General features: G+C 42.0%; 3 protein-coding genes across 5 annotated transcripts in view; all 3 read right to left on the bottom strand.

Moving 5' to 3' along the window:
- LOC310873970 (EH domain-binding protein 1-like protein 1) overlaps positions 1-2,683 on the bottom strand; it is a 38,173-nt gene extending 35,490 nt beyond the window's left edge. For all 3 annotated transcript variants that reach the window (XM_083786592.1, XM_083786591.1, XM_083786590.1), the window contains exon 1: positions 2,440-2,683. In XM_083786592.1, the coding sequence (XP_083642718.1) occupies positions 2,440-2,543 (104 nt within the window). In that variant the 5' untranslated portion in view covers positions 2,544-2,683. The remainder of the gene's footprint in view (positions 1-2,439) is intronic.
- A 7,139-nt stretch (positions 2,684-9,822) lies between these two features.
- fam89b (family with sequence similarity 89 member B) lies at positions 9,823-11,173 on the bottom strand. The gene is made up of 2 exons (XM_083786623.1): positions 10,818-11,173; positions 9,823-10,371 (listed from the first exon to the last, which is right to left on the bottom strand). The coding sequence occupies exons 1-2, from the start codon at positions 11,067-11,069 to the stop codon at positions 10,108-10,110; spliced, it is 516 nt and encodes a 171-aa protein (XP_083642749.1). The 5' UTR covers positions 11,070-11,173; the 3' UTR covers positions 9,823-10,107.
- A 1,605-nt stretch (positions 11,174-12,778) lies between these two features.
- On the bottom strand, positions 12,779-17,769 carry znrd2 (zinc ribbon domain containing 2). The gene is made up of 4 exons (XM_083773483.1): positions 17,719-17,769; positions 16,835-16,986; positions 15,779-15,863; positions 12,779-15,647 (listed from the first exon to the last, which is right to left on the bottom strand). The coding sequence occupies exons 1-4, from the start codon at positions 17,732-17,734 to the stop codon at positions 15,190-15,192; spliced, it is 711 nt and encodes a 236-aa protein (XP_083629609.1). The 5' UTR covers positions 17,735-17,769; the 3' UTR covers positions 12,779-15,189.
- Between the last annotated feature and the right edge of the window lie 988 nt (positions 17,770-18,757).

Raw genomic sequence — 18,757 nt, forward strand, 5'->3', positions numbered from 1 at the left:
TGCCTAGAGAGGGGGGGAGCTAGAGCCATTCTGTTCACTTCATGGGGCCAGTCCAATGGCGGCTCTTCTACATAGACTTCTATTGGTTTGTCCCTATTTGAAGGCTTCAAATAGGGACAAACCAGAAGTTTATGGAATGCATTGGAATCTATAGGCTTGCGCGAGTACATGTCATAATGAACCATGTGACCGGGCTGTTTTCTGCCCCCTCAAAATCGCAACTCTTCTATTAGATGGCTCCGGAGGGGGGTAGGCGGACCAATGATGGACATCACAAACATAACTGTTCAGGTGTCTGCCATGAGAATAACCACAACAGGGCCCTGTGTGTCCCTCAGGGTCCAACCAGGCTGCGCCGTTGCTCCAACCCGCACAAAGCGTGACACAAACACTGTTCATGGGTGTCTGGCATGAGAATAGTCACACCACCATTAAATTGCCCACCGGGCCCGACTGTACCATGGTCGCTGGTCTCTCGAGGTTGCCGGATTCGACCTGGGGCGAGCGTTCTTTCTTGTGTTCCACTACAGCAGTGTTATAGCAGTTGTAAGGGCCAAATGGGTACCTTGGCTTGGGGTAGGAGGTGGCGCTGTTGTTTATTATATAAGCGTCAAGTTCACGGGTATGGTGAGGGGGGATTGACACGGAAGGGCTAATGGTTTTGACCGCAGGTATGTTACACTTTCAAATGCTATGTGTGGAGCGAAATGTTTGACCGTTTTCAATCTGAAACATCCATATCGTCTGTGTCTATTCTTATTATGGTTTGTTTCTGAAATCACGCAGAATACAGATGCTATACTCACTGCATGGTGAAATAAATCTGTTAAAAGCACGAAGAGCTGCCTGTGTGTGTGTGTGTGTTATCATTGGGGCTGACACACAGCAAACAGTATGATCCATACTGATCCATATAAGACGGAGGCTCTCACAGCAGTGTTTAACGTTAACACTTCAAAGGGCCATAACTCGGTGACCATTGCTCTGATCAGTGCAATATAGGACTATAGGTCAAAGGTCTGATTGGGGGAAATAAAGTTTGAACATAATAGGTCCAAGGTTGCCCAATATTTGTGTGTATTGGTGTAATAGGCTTGAATACAAAACATCTGTAACATCAGTCCTGGCTGCTGGGGGGGGGGGGAACCAATGTGACTTTAACAGGGCCAGGGGGTCACCCGGGTCAGACGCTGCATGGGATTTGTTAAAAGAAAACAGGACATATGGTGGGAAATGCGAGAAAGGCTTTCACAAGACGCTGCCTGTTCTCTGCAAGAATATCAACAATAATGTGAAAATGTACAATGTGTGTGTTTTTGGTTTTTTTTTTGTTGGGGTCAAGTTGTTTTTGTTTTTGTAAAGCAAGAATATGCATAAATAAATACATTACATAGTATAATATGGTGTTATACGTAAGAGTCCCATATGAGCTTTATGTTTTGACTAATGTCATGTAGCCTAATGTCATGTTTGATATCTGACTATGAATGCCTTGCATGAAAACGGCTGTCACAGGAAATTGCATGAGCTAAAAGGCCTTGGTATTTGAAACACTAACAAACTATGACAATATGATTTGAGTGTAGAGTAGACTAGAAAATTAAGTATGTAGTATGTAGGCTATTTGCCTTATTTGCACTTCTAGGTAGCCATATTATTATTGTAGTGCTGTTTGGTTACTGAGTAGGCCTACAGGCTTTCTTCAAGATCAATTTGCATGCATTTCATTGTATTTGCTGAGTGATTTAAGCCAATACAAGGGATCCTCATTCTCAGCTTTAGGGCTGAACAACATATATATGCTGATCTCCTCCTGACAGCTCCTGTGTGTACTATGTACTAGGCCTACTGTATTAGCAACTGTTCCACACAAGGCCACTCGTTTCACTTGAAGCATGTGTCTATCAGTCACACACGCTGGCACTGCCTGGCAGAGTGAGTGGCAGGGGATCTCTTTCTTATTCATTCATTCATACTAAACTTCATAGCCAGGGCAGAAGCTAAAGAACTGCAGGTGGCCATATCATATCGACCAACAGACATGCAGCTTATTGCATGGTGTCTCTCTCGATGCGGGTGCATCACACGACTAGGCACCGTCAGTGACAGTGAAGCGAGACTGACAACAACACGGCTTCGTAACGGAAACTCCATGTTGATATCGATACGTACAGTCAGTTAGCTAGAACACCCATAATAACGCTTAACGAGGTCAAACAATAACACAGTCGGTTGCAGCCGTGCCCTTTTTACGCACCATAAAGCATAAAGCAGGTCATTTAATAATTAATATCAAATTAAAAAAGTCACTTGGGAGTCGGGACTGGGAGCTGAAACCCTCATCTAATATGACTTTGTATATGTGGTGGAAAGCGTCCAGTTAAATAATGTAGGTCGATTATAAGACTTGGTGATGGTGAATATTGTCCGTTAACTTACCATTTCTTGGTGCATTCCAACACGAGTTCCTGGTAGGACGCAACGAACTGAAACTTTGAGGCTTTCTTGCCAACTCGTTGTAATCTTTTCCAAACAGAAGTCATTATCCCAATCGACGGAGACAAAAGTTAAGTTCTGGAGGAAAAAAGGACACAATCCAACTCTCACTCACACACACACACTCTCTCACTGACTCAGTCTGATCCTTAAAAGGAGAGTGCTGCCTTGCGGAGCGTTCGGCCGGTGACGGGACTCTGAGGGAGCCCGCTAGTGATGAACCGTTACCGCCCAGCTGGTCCCGCAAGCTGCGACTTGTGCGACTTGAACTATTTGGCAATAAGTTGAATCAGCAAGAATCGACCCCATTCAGAGCACTGGGCCGGATAAGTCATGTATAGGAGGAGCGTTACCCCAGTGGACACCGGATACTTTTAATGCGGAACGGAATATACTTTGTCCGAATGTCCAATGTTTCCCCCTCGTTATAATAACATCAGATGGTGGGGGAGCCGTGAGTCAACAACAGTTGTTGTTGATGTATAAACACATCATCCACTCCTGAAAACTAATCCATGGGGAGACAGTCAGCCTCATTGGTGGGAACATATGGGAATTCTGAATGTACGTATTCACTCTCCCCTCTTGTCAGTGACTCAGGGAGAGAGAGAGATGGGTGGGGGGGGGGGGGGGTATGGTATGGTGATGCTGCAGCTCTAACTTGTAGGGCTGTAGGCTATGGCTTTATCTCCCTGAGGTGGTGACTGGTGACATGGCTGTATAGTTGCATGCAAACTTTGATACCTATACTACTGCCTATACGCTTATCAACAAAAGTTGATATTTAGATATAGGCCTACTTTCTCTGCTGCTGTATTTGGCTATACAGTCACAAGGATATCTCTCTCAGGCTCTCAGGTTGCCATTACCTGAAATTCAAACGAGGGGTACCCGACCGCGGGCGTACCCTTAAAGTAAAACAAGTGTTTATATTTAAAAAAAATAGCAGATCTATTAGCGCAACACATCACAAGAGTTCAAGTGGTTACAACCTCTATTATAGCAGTTGAGTTATACAGTATAGAGTTGATACTTTTCATTGATTGATTCCCCCCAAAAAAGGGGAACAAAGTGTGTCCCCCAGCAGTTTAGTTAGGGGCACGTCCAAATAATCCACTATAGGCATTTTGCTTTTGTCTTTAAAATAGGCCCGCCTGCACGGGGGAAACCTAGGGGATATTTTAATTCACTCCAGCTGCCTCGTTCAGCACTAACACGCAAAGTGTGTTTCATCTAGTTAAATCTTGAGAAATAGTTTCCATGGTGAGTGGTGACTTGGACCAGTTATGTTATGTGATCGTGTGTGTGTGTGTGTGTGTGTGTGTGTGTGTGTGTGTGTGTGTGTGTGTGTGTGTGTGTGTGTGTGTGTGTGTGTGTGTGTGTATTTTTAGGAGAGAGAGGAGGGATAGATGGAAAGACAGACAGAGGCAGCTGGGATAGATGAGTGGAGAACAAGAGAACAGCTACTCATGACTCAGATTTGGACTATAAAGAATCCTCTGGGTTCAGGTTATAAAGTTTTGCTGCAGCACAATCCAGAAATCTAGCTGGTGTGAAACACTACAGAGAATTAAGGGTGCCTCACTCTTTGAAAAAGTATTTTCAAAGTTTGTATTTGATATAGATAATATTTACATTATACCTTTGTGAATTTAATTTGTACTTCAGTGAACAACACTTTGGGTTAAAAACTAACAAAAGACACCAATAAAAACATTTCCCCCAAAGTGGTTTGTAGCAGCAATAGTATTTAGTTAATGTTGGTCATTTCAACATGAGAATATAAGTAAGATAGTTAAATAGGAAGTCTGTATCTTCATATCAAATGATGTCATGCATGTTCCCAGAGGAAGTTGTGGGCTATAGTTATCAAATATACTCAGTTCACCTGACAAGACAAACGTTTGACTGACATCCAGCTGTATTTTTGGCAATAGTATTTTCAACACTGGATATCTGACCCAGATCTGTAACCCTGGTCAGTCACAGCTTGGCTTCAGTGTGAAAGAACTAGGATTAGGAACATGTTTTACATGTTTACATGGAGGTGCAGACTACTTAAACGGCAGACTACTTAAAACAAAGGTCAATCAAGGTCAATCAATAAAAAAAAGCAAAGATTAAACAAACCTCCACTCTTAAAAGGTCCAAGTGAGTTATAGTAAAAGCAGTAGGCCTATGTCAGGCTCCAAGAGGCAAGTAAAACAGTTGAGATTGACTCATGTTTTCCCCATTATCCCCATTCAAACTTGATAGACTTGAATGAGGTCTTAACATTCTTAACAACTCTGTTTAGGAGTGATATTTGAGGAAGTCAAGCTGTGGATCTGGGGGGGGGGGGTCTGTTTTACACACACACACACACACACACACACACACACACACACACACACACACACACACATTTGTTTGCTGTGTGTCCGTTGTATTTATCGGGCAATGTTTGTGGTTTATTATCATATTTGAGCAGACTTCTAACAGCACTCCTATGCTACCGCCCCAGTGAGTAACCTTTAGTCTGGTGACTTCACACACCTCTTAACTCCTGCTGATTACACTGCAGTGACTGTACTGTACTTTACTGCACTGTGAGGTGGGGCCATGAGATAATTCAGTTAAGTTGCACTGCAGGCTCAGTGGTATAGGCAAGAGGAGATAGACCGAAAACTGTCAGATCATAAACTGTCAGTCAGGCAAGAGTGGTTGGGACAGAGTCAGATCACCAGAACAATCAGTCGGAGTGACAGACAGGTGGGAAGAGTAGAGGGGCAGATCTAACAATATCCACAACATATGTTCTTTATAAATAGAAAACCACAAGGGACTTTCTGCTACGTCACACCCCTCACTCCTTTCTCTCCCCACACCCTCAACACCTGCCCCTGGTCTGGTCCCGTTAGCAGCTGACAGCAAATAGTTGCTTCTCCATGCCTGTTCTGCAGAAGGAATGGGCCTATTTTTCTACTAGAGCTAGTGTTCCCCCTGGTGGCCATACTCGGTATCGTCCACTGATTAGATGGACTATACATAGGCCTATTCTGTGACATAAAATACTTTTATTGTATTGTCATGTCGACATAACTCATTAAAACAGATGAATCTGATAAAGTACATCATTTTAAGAGGAGCCAAAATGATACTCTGAAGTTATTTCCACATTGTGTACAGTGAACAGTCCTGTGACATGATGACTCAAATCACTTCCTATAGTGTAATGGGAGACCTGGGAAATATAACATTGTCTTTTTTTTTGTCATCAAAGTTTTTTAATGATTTTAAATAAAGCATACAAAATTCACATGACTTACACAAAAGAAAAAGACAAGAAAAAACAAACACAAAACAAAACACACCTAGCAGTCAAAATATATCATATGTAATGTATACAAATACAAAATGTTACAACAATCCTTTGATATATAAATAAAAGTAGTCCCATATCTCATGGAACTTCCCTTTGACATTATTCCTCCTGGCAATTGAGTATTCAAAGGATGCCGTTTCAGTCATAAGTTGGGTCCAGTCTGTGATCTCTGGCGTAGCAGAGCTCTTCCAGTTTCTCAGTATCAACCTAGCTGCAATAATAAGGCCTGCAGTCACCAATGCATGTTGTGCCTTGGTGACCCCCTGTGGCAGCACCGTGCGATCTCCCAAGAGACATAACCTTGGGCATTCTGGTAGTATTAGCCCCATCCAGTCTCCAAGTTTCCCCAGTACCTCTTTCCAGAAAGGCACAAGCACAGGACATTCCCAAAAGGCATGTAAAAATTTACCATCTTCCCCTTTACATTTCCAACACCGTTTGTCTTCCACCAAGCCCATCCTAAACAGTTTCACAGGGGTATAGTAGAATCTATGTATAATTTTGTAATGTGTAAATTTGCTTTTAATATCCCTAGTGGCCCACCCAACTTTGGAAATTATATTTGACCATTTCTCTTCACTTATTTCACATCCTAAATCCCTTTGCCATATTAATCTAAGATTTTCAGTCTTTGCACTTTGTAATTCCATTATATTTTTGTAAATTATTGAAGCCCTATGCATTGTCGGTGGCCAGTCAATTTTTTTTCCAACATATTAGGTTCCTCTATACCCCTGTTAAGGTTGAACACACTTCCAACACTACTTCTTAGTTGAAGATATTTCCAAAATTCACCCCTACCCATCACATTAAATTGATTCTCCAACTCCTGATATGACTTAAAAGTTGTATCCATATATAAATCATCAATTACACCTATACCATTTCTTTGCCAAGGCTCCCAGCAAAATGAATATTTACCTATCAAGATGCATGGATTATCCCATATAGAAGAATATCCCTGTTTATATTGGGATTTCCCCATCAGCCTATGGACCTCAGACCATACCCATCGGGAATGTTTCAAAATGGGACTCTTCCCCCCTTCTACCATTTTAACCTGAGAGAGAACCTGTATGGGTTTGAAAGGAGCTACCATAGACGTTTCTTTTACCCAGTCCAGTTGGTTATCACCTTCAGCCCAATGCCTAGGAATAGTCAGTGGTAGCATCATTGATACATAATTAAATTGTGGCGCTATAACCATCTTAATAGTATTTCAAAACATTGTCAACTGAAAACTGTAGAGAAAAGAATGCTGACTAGAATGATACTTTCAAAAGGAGAGGTGCTCATTGTGAGATGGGCTTTGTATCCACGTATAAGAAAGTAGTGATTAAACAACTTTTAAGTCTCCCAAGTTAATATAAATGATAAAAAAGGATTTATCTTTAAGTATTGGTTGTACGGTACCATTAAGGGTTTGTCATAATGCTACATGAAATTTAAAAAAAGCATTTTTAATTTATTAACGTGGGTGTCTTGGAGTTTTCACTACTTTCTTTCTCATTCTCAAGTGAATCTTAAATAATAATAATAATAAACTTTATTTATATAGCACCTTTCATACATAAATGTAGCTCAAAGTGCTTTACAGAGCAGAAAAGATAATAAAAACAAAAGCAAAACAAAACAGCATTAAAACAGGCATGCAGTTAAAACAATAGGACAATAATGCAGTGTCAAATCAGGAGAAGGCAGTGGTACAAAGATAAGAACAGATAAAATAAGGCAACGACATTAAAAAACAAGCAGTAATACAATACAGTGAGGACGTGAATAACAAAAAATAAAAGATCACTTGAAAGCAATGTTGTAGAGGTGGGTCTTGAGCTGAGATTTAAAAATGTCTACAGAGGCTGCCTGACGAAGGTACAGTGGGAGCTTGTTCCATGCCGACGGCCCGTAGAAGCAAAAAGCTGCTTCCCCGTATTTTTTAGTTGCCATTTTTTTAGGCAAAGCGAGCAGGCCAGCAGTGGAAGACCTTAGGGGCCGGTTTAGGACATATTTAGGCAGGCAGTCATGTAGGTAGGAAGGTGCGAGACCACCTGCAGTGCAGTGATGCCAAAACTGGAGTAATATGTTCTCTCATCTTAGTTCTAGTTACAACTCTAGCTGCTGCATTTTGGACAAGTTATAGTCTGTCAGTTGTTTTCTTAGGCAGTCCTGAAAAGAGCGCATTGCAGTAGTCAAAGGACCACTTCACCACTTTTCAACGTATCTTCATATAATAGGTCCTCACTTATAATCATGATAAAATGACACAATCTTTTTCTACTCAGTCTGTGTCTCATAGGAGGGCTGTGGGCAGTTTAGAAACCGTCTTCCAGTGACATCATCATTAGGCAGATTTTTTTTAAACAAGATTTGTTTTACAAAAATGTTTAGATTTTTATTATCGTGAGAACGATGGCTTTCATTATTGCATTGTAATTGTTCAGGAATAGAAAGCCTGCCGTTTCTATTAGCAAGGATTCCCCATTGATGATGTCACTGGGTTTCTGAACTGCCCACAGCCCTCCCAAGAGACAGTAGAAAAACATGTGGCATTTTATCATGACCATTAGTGAGGACCAATTATATGAAGTCCTCAATGTGCAAAAAAAATATATACAGGGTATCTGCACATTTCTAAAGTGACAATTTAAGGACCAAATTGACCAAATATTAAAACACCTTGAGGGCTTTAAATTGTTTAATCCAGCGTTCCCCCCTGCTTAATACCTAATACTCTAAAACCGCTATTAGTTTAATGTGTTTAATTCGGCGTTATAATGATTAAATAATTTAAAAGAAAGAGCGGATTTGTCCCGGACCTGGCAAATCAAGCCATCCTCTGGGCTGCTAGGGCTTCTGGGAAAATGAGCCCAATGCAAGTGTTTGGACTACAACATGCTGTGGAGGCTGTTGCCTGCATTGTAATGGCGACCTGTTTTTCTCATCAACAACAAACCATCTGATTATTTTTCGCCTGATTTTCGTGGTTCTAAGCTGCAAATACTTTGGCGTATGCTCCAAAGTAGCCCTAAAACATGACTGCCATGATGATTATCATGACAGTCATGACGTAACTGCACCCTGTTTTTTGCGCTCGCTACATTTACAACTTTTACGTATATATAAACATTCAGAATTCAAATATAAAGTACTCACAATTTGTCCCACGGGTGTTAGTTAGTTGCTGCTTCAGCGATTAGAATTGCTGCATCCCACGTTGTTTAATAAAAAAGCATTTTTATCCGAGCGCCCCGGCTACTTTTTTCAAACAGGGTTCGTTTGGGAAATCCACAGTTGCACACCGGGAGCGCACTCGCCTATTAGTCTGTATTGGCAGGGCGGTCAGCGTACCTATATCGAACACACCGAGTGCCACCCTCCTCCCGACCGATAGGGGTGCGTAGTTGAAAGCCAATGGCAAAATAACAGCTCGGATAAAAATGCTTTTTATTAAACAACGCGGGATGCAGCAACTAACTAACACCCGTGGGACAAATTGCATGAGTACTTTATATTTGAATTCCGAATGTTTATATATACGTAAAAGTTGTAAATGTAGCGAACGCAAAAAACAGGGTGCAGTTAAGCCTTGACTCTCGTATGAATACGAGTCAAGAATAATAATAATAAGACAATCTAGGCAGCATAGAATATTGGATGAAATAGCGGGGAACACGGGTTAAGCAGTAGAACTGTTAAAAGAGCCAAATCCTTAAAGGTATATTCAGTGATTTCACTTAATTCAAATATCACTTATTTTTTTGTTTTGTTGTGATAATCCTCCCTACTATAGAGTGTGCTGGCCATATAAGGAGTTCCTCCCTGTCCCCAGTTAACCCCTGGGGGTCAAAAAACCTTAGGTTTCGTTTTTGACTCTCTATCCTGATTGGACGAAAGGCTGGGTCCCACAGCCAAAAACGAAACCTAAGGTTTTTTGAGTGAAATCACTGAATATACCTTTAACCTTAACCTACTGTATTGGCCAAAAAAGTAGTCTGCGATTGTTAGAAAAAAAGTGGCGGCAGCGGGATTCGATACCAGGTGTGGGTTGGGAGTCAGGTCTAATGACTAGCGAGGCACACTACCAAGCTGACTGTCAGAGTGGGGTTTTCTGCTTGTACTAGAATGTGAGAAAGCCCCGCCCCACGGGCACCCCACTGAGCAAGGCACATAACCTGCTAGATGCAGAGTGACCCTCACCCTTTGATCAACGGTCTAAAAGTCCTGTCTAAGGAAAAGCTAGAGAAATATCATGGAATGTGAAAGGAGTCTTTGATCCACTGGTCCCTAGAGTTGTTGCTGGGAGGCAGAGGCAGAGACGAGGATGCTTGCGGAGGTGCGGAAGACACAGCCCTTTCTTCTTCCTCATCCCCATCTTCCTCTTCCTCTGAGTACACAGTGTCTGTGTTGTAGGAAGCGTCGGAGAGGAGCGAAGAGCCCTTGTACTCCTGTATGGACTCGTACAAGGACCACAGCTGGCATAGCAGAGACATGTCCAGCTGACGCAGACCAACCTGTTGGCGCGCGCACGCACAGTCACACACACACACACACACACACACACACACACACACACACACACACACACACACACACACGTGAGCATGCATGGACCAATGCTTGTGTATAGACAGTCTGACATACGAGATACGATCTGGTAGGCTACAGCTACAGACAACTTTCTATATTGGTTCTCACACAAAATGTTTAAAGAATAGCCAATTTCTACAAAATTTGTTGAAAATGTTGAAATCAAACAAAGTATTGTGTTATTATTTTGGGGTCCTTGATTGTATACTGTTGGACATGAACATTTGAGAAGTTCCACTGCAAAGTGCAAACAGAAACACAGTTAATTGAGCATTCGCGAAATATTTCGCTCACTTACTTAAATAACCATGGTTACTAAAGTAACCTGCATGATTCCTTCTACAAATGGTTTATTATATTATTATTATACCATCTCTTTACGCAGCAGTGCCAACGCGGCGTCCAGCCCTGCCGGTTTGCTGTGACTCCGCGTGGGCGCGTCGCCGCCGCTCATCACGGTGGTCCGGTTGATGTCCGCCTGGATCCGGGCTCTCTTGCTGTGGACGTTCTCGATGTCCCGCCACGATCCACCGCTGGAGTTCAGGATGCCGCTCAGGCCTTTCGGGAGCGGCGGCAGACCTTCCAGCGAACAAACATTCCTCGTAGCGTGAATCCCGTTCATTGCGGTTCCGTAGAAATAATAACAGCCAGAGCCAGCTCAGCCAGGTAGTTATCCTGTGTTGCGCTTTAAAGTTATGTTCCAGATCCCAGACCACGACACCCACACAATTACCACATCATTTGTCTGGGGGAAAAAAGACAACTGTAAACAAGTAGACACACTGGAAGTGTGGACACACTTCCTCCTGCCTTGGTGGACTAGTATGTATGGGGCTTTGTTTTGTTTCTGTTCCCTTTGTCTCGGAGAGTTCACACACACACACACACACACACACACACACACACACACACACACACACACACACACACACACACACACACACACACACACACACACACACACACACACACACACACACACACACACACACACACACACACACACACACACACACACACACACACACACACACACACACACACACACACACCCCTCAGCCCCGCCCGCCGTGCCCCGCCCATCCCGTTACAGACCGTTATAGACTGGAGCTGTGTTTTGGGCAAAATGGAAAATTACTGTCGTCTGTCGATTACCCACAACGAAAGTTTTACTGTACAAAACAGATGTTTTTTCATTTCCTGATAAATTAACATTTTGGATTTGGATTTAGGAGATAGAGATATCAACAATATGTGTCTAGTCTAATTTATGCTTTTCAGATTACACAAGGAATATCATAAAATAATAAAATACATATAGCAACTTTGGTTATAGGCCTAGCCTACATTACAAATTAAAATTTAGGAGCTTCGGGATAGGAATACTGCAGTGGCTTTTATGACAATTATTGGACATCATCTATTTGAGCAACTCTAGTGATTTACTGTCTTTTCAGGCAGTGACCCCTCAAAATAACCATATTTGACTCCCCAATATAATCATATTTGAACTGGGGTTCCCCCACCCCCAGGGCCGAGACACTGACTTGGAATCGTAGGAATTGAGGCATTCAAATTTTTGAGTGGTGCAACCACTCCTACAACCAGCTTGCAATGTCCTCGTACCTGTTTGTGTGTGTGTCTGTCCTCGTACCTGTTTGTGTGTGTGTCTGTCTGTGTAAGCACGAGTATGTGACTTAATAATAGCAGTAGGGGGCGCCAGAAACAGTGAGAGGGGTAGTGACTCTAATGAGAGAGAGTGAGAGAGAGAGAGAGAGAGAGAGAGAGAGAGGGGGGGGGGGGGGAATTGCACCACTCAGTTCACACGTGTGTAATTTTTACTCTAAAACTAAATAGCAGATCTACACCTGTACACATGTATTATGTTTATAAGCTGTTTTTATAATCCTAAAATGTGTTGATTACTTTTGATGCAAGGGTCTTTAAAAAATCTCTGGGTATTACATTTTTTTTAAGTGGTGCAACCACTTCTACATCCAGCTTACAATGTCTGTGTGCCTGTTTGTGTGTGTGTGTGTGTGTACCCCTGAGCATGGAACGAGAGAAGTATGTGACATGGCTGCCACCTGCTGGACGCAAACGATACAGAAGAAATTGAAACGATACAGAGAAGAAATTGGAATGATACAAATTGGAAGATACAGAGAACCAATAGATGGGAGTTGCACCACTTGGTTCACACTGGTGTGATTTTTAATTGTCACTTAACTGTACTGTCAACTTCAAGTGTCAACTGGGGACCTCCCAAAAATCACGAGGGGCCAACAGGTTGGGATGTGATGGCCCACTGGTTTATGTGATGGTTATCCCATTACAGAATGCCTACATTAGCTCCTGTTTCTATGAAAATGAATGAAATGCTTGTACTTTACATTACAAGCTCATTACAAGCTGAAAATGCATCACATTTTGAGCTTATCAGCTATTTTGCTACTTTTGTGTGACTGTAGTGTAGACTGACAAAGTGGGTCATTCATTTACAAAAAAACATAAAGGTAAAATATGGATAAGAGGTTTCTGCCAGACTATGATATTCATACTTATAGCCACAGCATAAGACGAGAAAGTGAAAATAAAGATGTGTGCGACACTGCAACCATGCCTGTGTTTGGAGGAGTCCAATGAGATGCAGAACACTGCATTTCAATTAGCACAATCATGACTCTCCTGGAAAAACAAATCACATTAGTAAGCCAGCAGGCAAACACTTTATTCTGATGAGGTCCAGGAAACAGGCTGTTATAGCATGTATACTGATTTCTAGGTCTCCTAAACAATCCCTCTGCTGTGAAAGACTATTTCATTGAATCTGGAGTTACCTCAGAAAATTACACACGTACAGGCACAGCCATGCATGTTGTTGAGGCGGCCTGACATTTTGTGAAAGCCACAGCATCTAAATATTGCCCTGCCCATCTATTAACAAAATAGTTATTGACTTAAAAAAGAGCCAAGTAACAGAGTATTATTCTGAAATATTAAATACTAGCATGAATTTTGGAACATAAGCAAAAAAAAGAAAAAACATCCTCCAGAGCTGCACACAGCTTTGTTGTTGTTTTTCTAACAGCACACAGAACTGTGGGCAAAAGGTCTGAATTTCAACAGTTTGTCATGCAACAGTTTAAATTAAGCCATTAGACGCAGATGTTTACATCAGTTCCGAGTCGTTTTATTCCCAGCACCTATAAGTGACCCATAAGGATTGGACATAATGGCATTAGAATGCCTCTGGCTGTATTTAAATCAGGTCATCTACTGGGAATGTCACAAAAAGCAGCACCACATTATGCACACAAACACCTTTTATGTGTGGTTCAAGTTAAGAGCTCCCAGCACAGGTTGTGAATAAGGACCTACTGTTTGTTGTGATATTAAGCAGGATTGGGGAAAGAATAACTGCATACCAGCTTGCCATTTGAAAGGGATGCCTCTTAAATGTACCTAAAAGAAGAAAATGAGACAAATAACCGAGTACAACTTTGTATAATATTGGTTTAACCTTAAAAGCAAATCTGTGTAATGACTAACTTAATCAAAGCCATCATCCTTGCATGATGTTCCATTTTCACACGCCATGAGGAAGGGCAAATCTAAATGACCACCTATAAATACTAAACCCCTGAATCCCATTGTTAAGGACAATACATTACCCATACCCACTTGGGACATTTTAAACATTTTTTTAAAGGTATCTTTTGACTCTGCATAATGAGGTCAGAACACAGAGAAAAGCAGCATAACTGCTGACCACAAAGTCAGAGGTCCAGGACGAGTTGAGCGAGCGAAGGGGACCAGCATTTTTTTGGGGTATACAGGTCGGATGAGTCCAGGCCAGTATAATGACACCAAGGATTCAGCAGTGTTGTCTAAACTATGCGCCACCTAGCGGAAGTGCTTAAGACTCATGGGACCCTGGCCTGTCTTTTAGAGGTTGTCCGATACCGATTTTTCAAGGCCATTGCCGATACTTTGTAGCGCACGAAACGCTGAAAGAGTCCAATATCCATATTTCAAGGACTTCAACCCCTTTCAACGCATCTTCATATAATTGGTCCTCACTAATGTTCATGCATGGCTGTGGATTTTTGTTTTTGATAGTAAACACATTTATTTCGTCATCCTGAAATTCTGGGAATTCAAAGGCGACATCTTTGCCTGTGAGTTTTTGTAGACACCAGCGAAGGTCTCAACTTTGTGTTTTATATTGTTCTGTTGAGCCATGTCCAGATGGACATGTGGATACTTCAGAAACCAGCATACCAGTGATATCGTTAGGCAGATTCAAAAAAATTATTTAGATTTTTATTAATGTCAGGATTCTTTTCAGGAATAGAAACCCTGCAGTTCTTATTAGCTTGGATTCCCCATCGATGATGTCACTGGTAGGCGGGCCCTCCTCTGGGACACAGACCAAGTAGACAGAAATGGTAGGCTACATGAGCATTAGTGAGGACCAATTATGTGAAGATAGTTTTTAAAATACAAATATCATCCGAATATCTAATTTAAACAGATATATCGGACCACCTCTAGTTTTCAAAACTTGATTCAGTTGACATTGACAATATGTCCTTTTTGTTGAGAAATCCTTGTTGAAAAGGTATAACTCAAGCCATGTCAGGGCCCCATGAAACTACAGTACAAGCTATACACACTTCATAGTGCTTGTGACATTACTGTCCCATCCTTAGTATTCTGTATTCTTCATTGCAGGTGAGCTATTGGGGGTGGAGCTCCTTCAGGCTCTGAAGTGATCTGGCACAGCTGGTGATGAGGCTGCAAAGCTGGATGCTCGCCTCCAGGCAGGTGGTGGTCCGCAGCTCGTTACTGGCCCAGCGAAGTTTGGTGAGGACAGCTTCCTCTGCTTCTAGTAACAGTGGTAGAGGGGGGTTGCTTTGTGGGGAGCTAGGCATCGGAGCAGGGGGCCGAGCAGGGGGCCGAGCGGCGGCAGCGGCAACCAGGATGGGAGCAGATGGCACTAGAGGGGGGGTAACAGGTGGGGGGGGCAAAGGTCCTCTCAGCCCGGCGGCGGCCCCTTCACAGTGCTCCGGCCTGGGCAGCGGGACCAATCCACTTCCCTGGCTGCCGCTGGGGACCTGGTCCGGCTCCGGTGCAGGTGGGTTGGCCGCAAGTTGTCTCTCTCTGACCTGCGACAATGCTGCCTGGGCATTCAGAGCTGAGTGGAGAAGAGCGAAAACCGAGGGAGAGGTAGATAAAATAAGAGTAAGAGATGGAGAGAATAGAAGCCAGCATCTCCAAACTCATTCACGTCACTGTTTCTGTCTGTCTCTGTTTATGTGCGTTTACCTGGATTGTCCTTGTCAACATCGGAGTCAAGCTCCTGACATGATACACAGTAGTTCTTCTGATGCTTGTCCTGGAGAAGAATTGTCTAGAGAGAAAAAAGCATTCCATGTTGTTGAATAATACAGCTTACTGCCTTATATCATCCTTCAAAACTCAACACTAACTTGCTACTGTATGTTCTATGAAATGGAAATACGTAGGAGGAGAGGAAAATAATCCATGGGCATAAAAATGATTACAATGCATATAGAAAGTGTACATAAAGAAAACCAAGTTTAAAGTTTTTGGGTAGCATAAATTCAGGATATGTGGTTCTAAAATTGCAGCACTAAAGAGCAGTGGAGAATCTTTATTTTTCTTCCGTTTAATCGTGAGCTATGATGGACAATTGTATTCTATTTTTTTTTGTTTGTGGTGATCAGAGGAAGTTCTGGTAAATTCAGTCCAGCTGTCATTCCGGGCCCCTTTGCCCAGAAAGAAATTTGTCTGTGTGAATCCCATGGAAAAGTGGAAATATTTGACTAAACACTGCTAGAACTTTCACATGGATATGAAAGTAGAGGACAATATCTGACTCCAAGTCTTAGGAATTATTTAATGGGCGAGTAATAATAATAATAATGGATTGCATTTTTTATTATGCTTTTCTATGCACTACATGCTTACTCAAAGCACTTTACAATGGTCCATTCATTCATACATTGGGAGGTGAAGCGGCGAACAGTCAACGCAGTCGCCAGCATCCTCACTAGTCACTTCCCACATTCACACACCAATGGTGCAGGCAACCACTGGAGGCAAGGTGGGATTCAGTGTCAAGTGTCATGTGGACACATCATGTGGACAGGAGGAACCGGGATTCGAACCGCCGACCCATGGATCATTGGACGACCTGCTCTACCTCCTGAGCTACAGCCGCCCAAGTAAGAGTAGACACGGAGCGCCGACCACATTTATGCCACGCACGTCGTGCTGAAAACTGGGAGCAGGGTGTTCTAGGGCTGACTGTGTGGTGCTAGGGTTTCAAATAAAACAATCAACTGTCAGACCACTCACCCCACATAAATCACAACATTCTCCCAGCATCTTGTAGCCTTTTAGCAGGTAGCCTCCCATCAGTTTGCTGATCTTGTCTTGGCGCTCACGGCGCGCCTGGATCACCTTCATCTCTGACTCTGTCGGAGGCTCCCACTCAAAGTCATCATCATCTGCCATTAAAAGCAGCAAATTATATGGTTGCAGGCATTAGGTCTACACATGTTTTTAATATCAGCTCTACACTTGAATACAAATGAATTGATACAACACTTAATTGATGACACATTTACAGCTATATCTCAGTCAGTATATAGACATCAGTATATGACAAAATCACAAGGTTAGCTTATCTTCAATGTGTTGTGTCAACTTGTGTGTTTACCATAGACGCTATACCTAGGCAAAGCGTTATGTATACAGATTCCCAGCCACACGTACGTACCAGATTAAACGTTACAAGCCCTACTCATCATATCAGAGTGTTGTGAGCTTGTAGATATGCCAAAAATAGATTCCACTACAGTTTGAAAGAGGTTCTCTGAACATCTAAATTTTTATGTCCCGCCCGTTAACTTATTATACTTTATATCCCTTATTGTGATCATTTAGTAGTTATTTCCTAATCGCAATTATGGATTTTTCAACCAAGCTAAACAAGATAATGTGTAAACAAAAGAAAATAACGTCAACTACTACTACGCCATGGTATTGGTAATGTTAGCTACCTGACGTTAGCTAGCTACTTCCCTGGGTTGTCAAACTCCAATTGTGAAATGACAAAGAAACGCCACAATCATTTTTTCACCGAATATGTCAAATGAACCCCACACGCACATAAATGTGTCTTAATGACCTTAGAAAAGAGTCTGAAGTTAAGTTAAAAGGTTATTGAATGTACAAACCTCCATTCAAAGCCATGTTGTCTCACAACACGTTGTACGTGATGACGTCACGCACACGCTCCTGTGAAACCGGAAGTTGCGTATGGGAGAATTGAAGATTAAAAGCATGGATTAAACGATTAAAAGCAGCATCAACCATTCATTGAAGTTTATGATACATTTCAAGATCCTACTTGGCTTGGTAAATTTCATAAAAAAACCCTGAAAAGAAATACAAGAATAAATTATGATTTCACCTGTGGTTATTAACAATCTGTTGTTATGTACAACACAAGTTAGAACAGTGATCCATTTTCCAACACATTTGTGCACTCCCTGGTGGAAAATATATGTAACTACATAATCCTGGTTAGAGTCAACCACAGAGTGAACCTGAAAGAGTGAAAGTTTGCAGTGGTTGGTTCTCAAACCAGAGCAGCAGCAAAATTGGCTCAGGAATGGAACAAAAACAAAACAATCCAAAGACTAAATTACATTTTCCTCCTGTGTTTAATAGCTGAATAGGATGTTTGATTGATTGATTAATTGATTGAAGTATTTATTAACATTAGCAGAATTAGTACAGTACAAAATTCAAGCACAACTCAATACAAAAAACTGTTAACTGTGAGTGGACGACCAATAAAGGACTTGTTTACAAGAGGGTCCACCTAGGGCAGATTTACCTGTATTTTAACATAACATCAGTAATTATGGTGGTACTTGCAGGAGAGCCAGATATTTTCTGTAAAGACATTGAATGAAAACCCCTGTAGTGGACTGGATCATAGTGTGGATAGGCAGGATAGCCATATGACTTGTCAGCTCCACGGATGACATTTTGCTTCTTGCTGCTGCTTTCGTTCACTTCCTTCACTATGATGACCATAGATATTTAAAAAATCACACCCGTACATCATCATGACATAGAATAGACACTGTTGTAGTATACAACATGCTGTGTACTTGTACAAGGTAGTTATACGTGAATATACAATGTACTTGATATGTATTGTGTACTGCCTGGAGAGTAACAGACTGACTGTCTTGTTAGCCACTG

This window comes from Protomyctophum parallelum (genome assembly GCF_964188405.1).
Source record: "Protomyctophum parallelum genome assembly, chromosome: 1".
NCBI classification, from domain to species: Eukaryota; Metazoa; Chordata; class Actinopteri; order Myctophiformes; family Myctophidae; genus Protomyctophum; species Protomyctophum parallelum.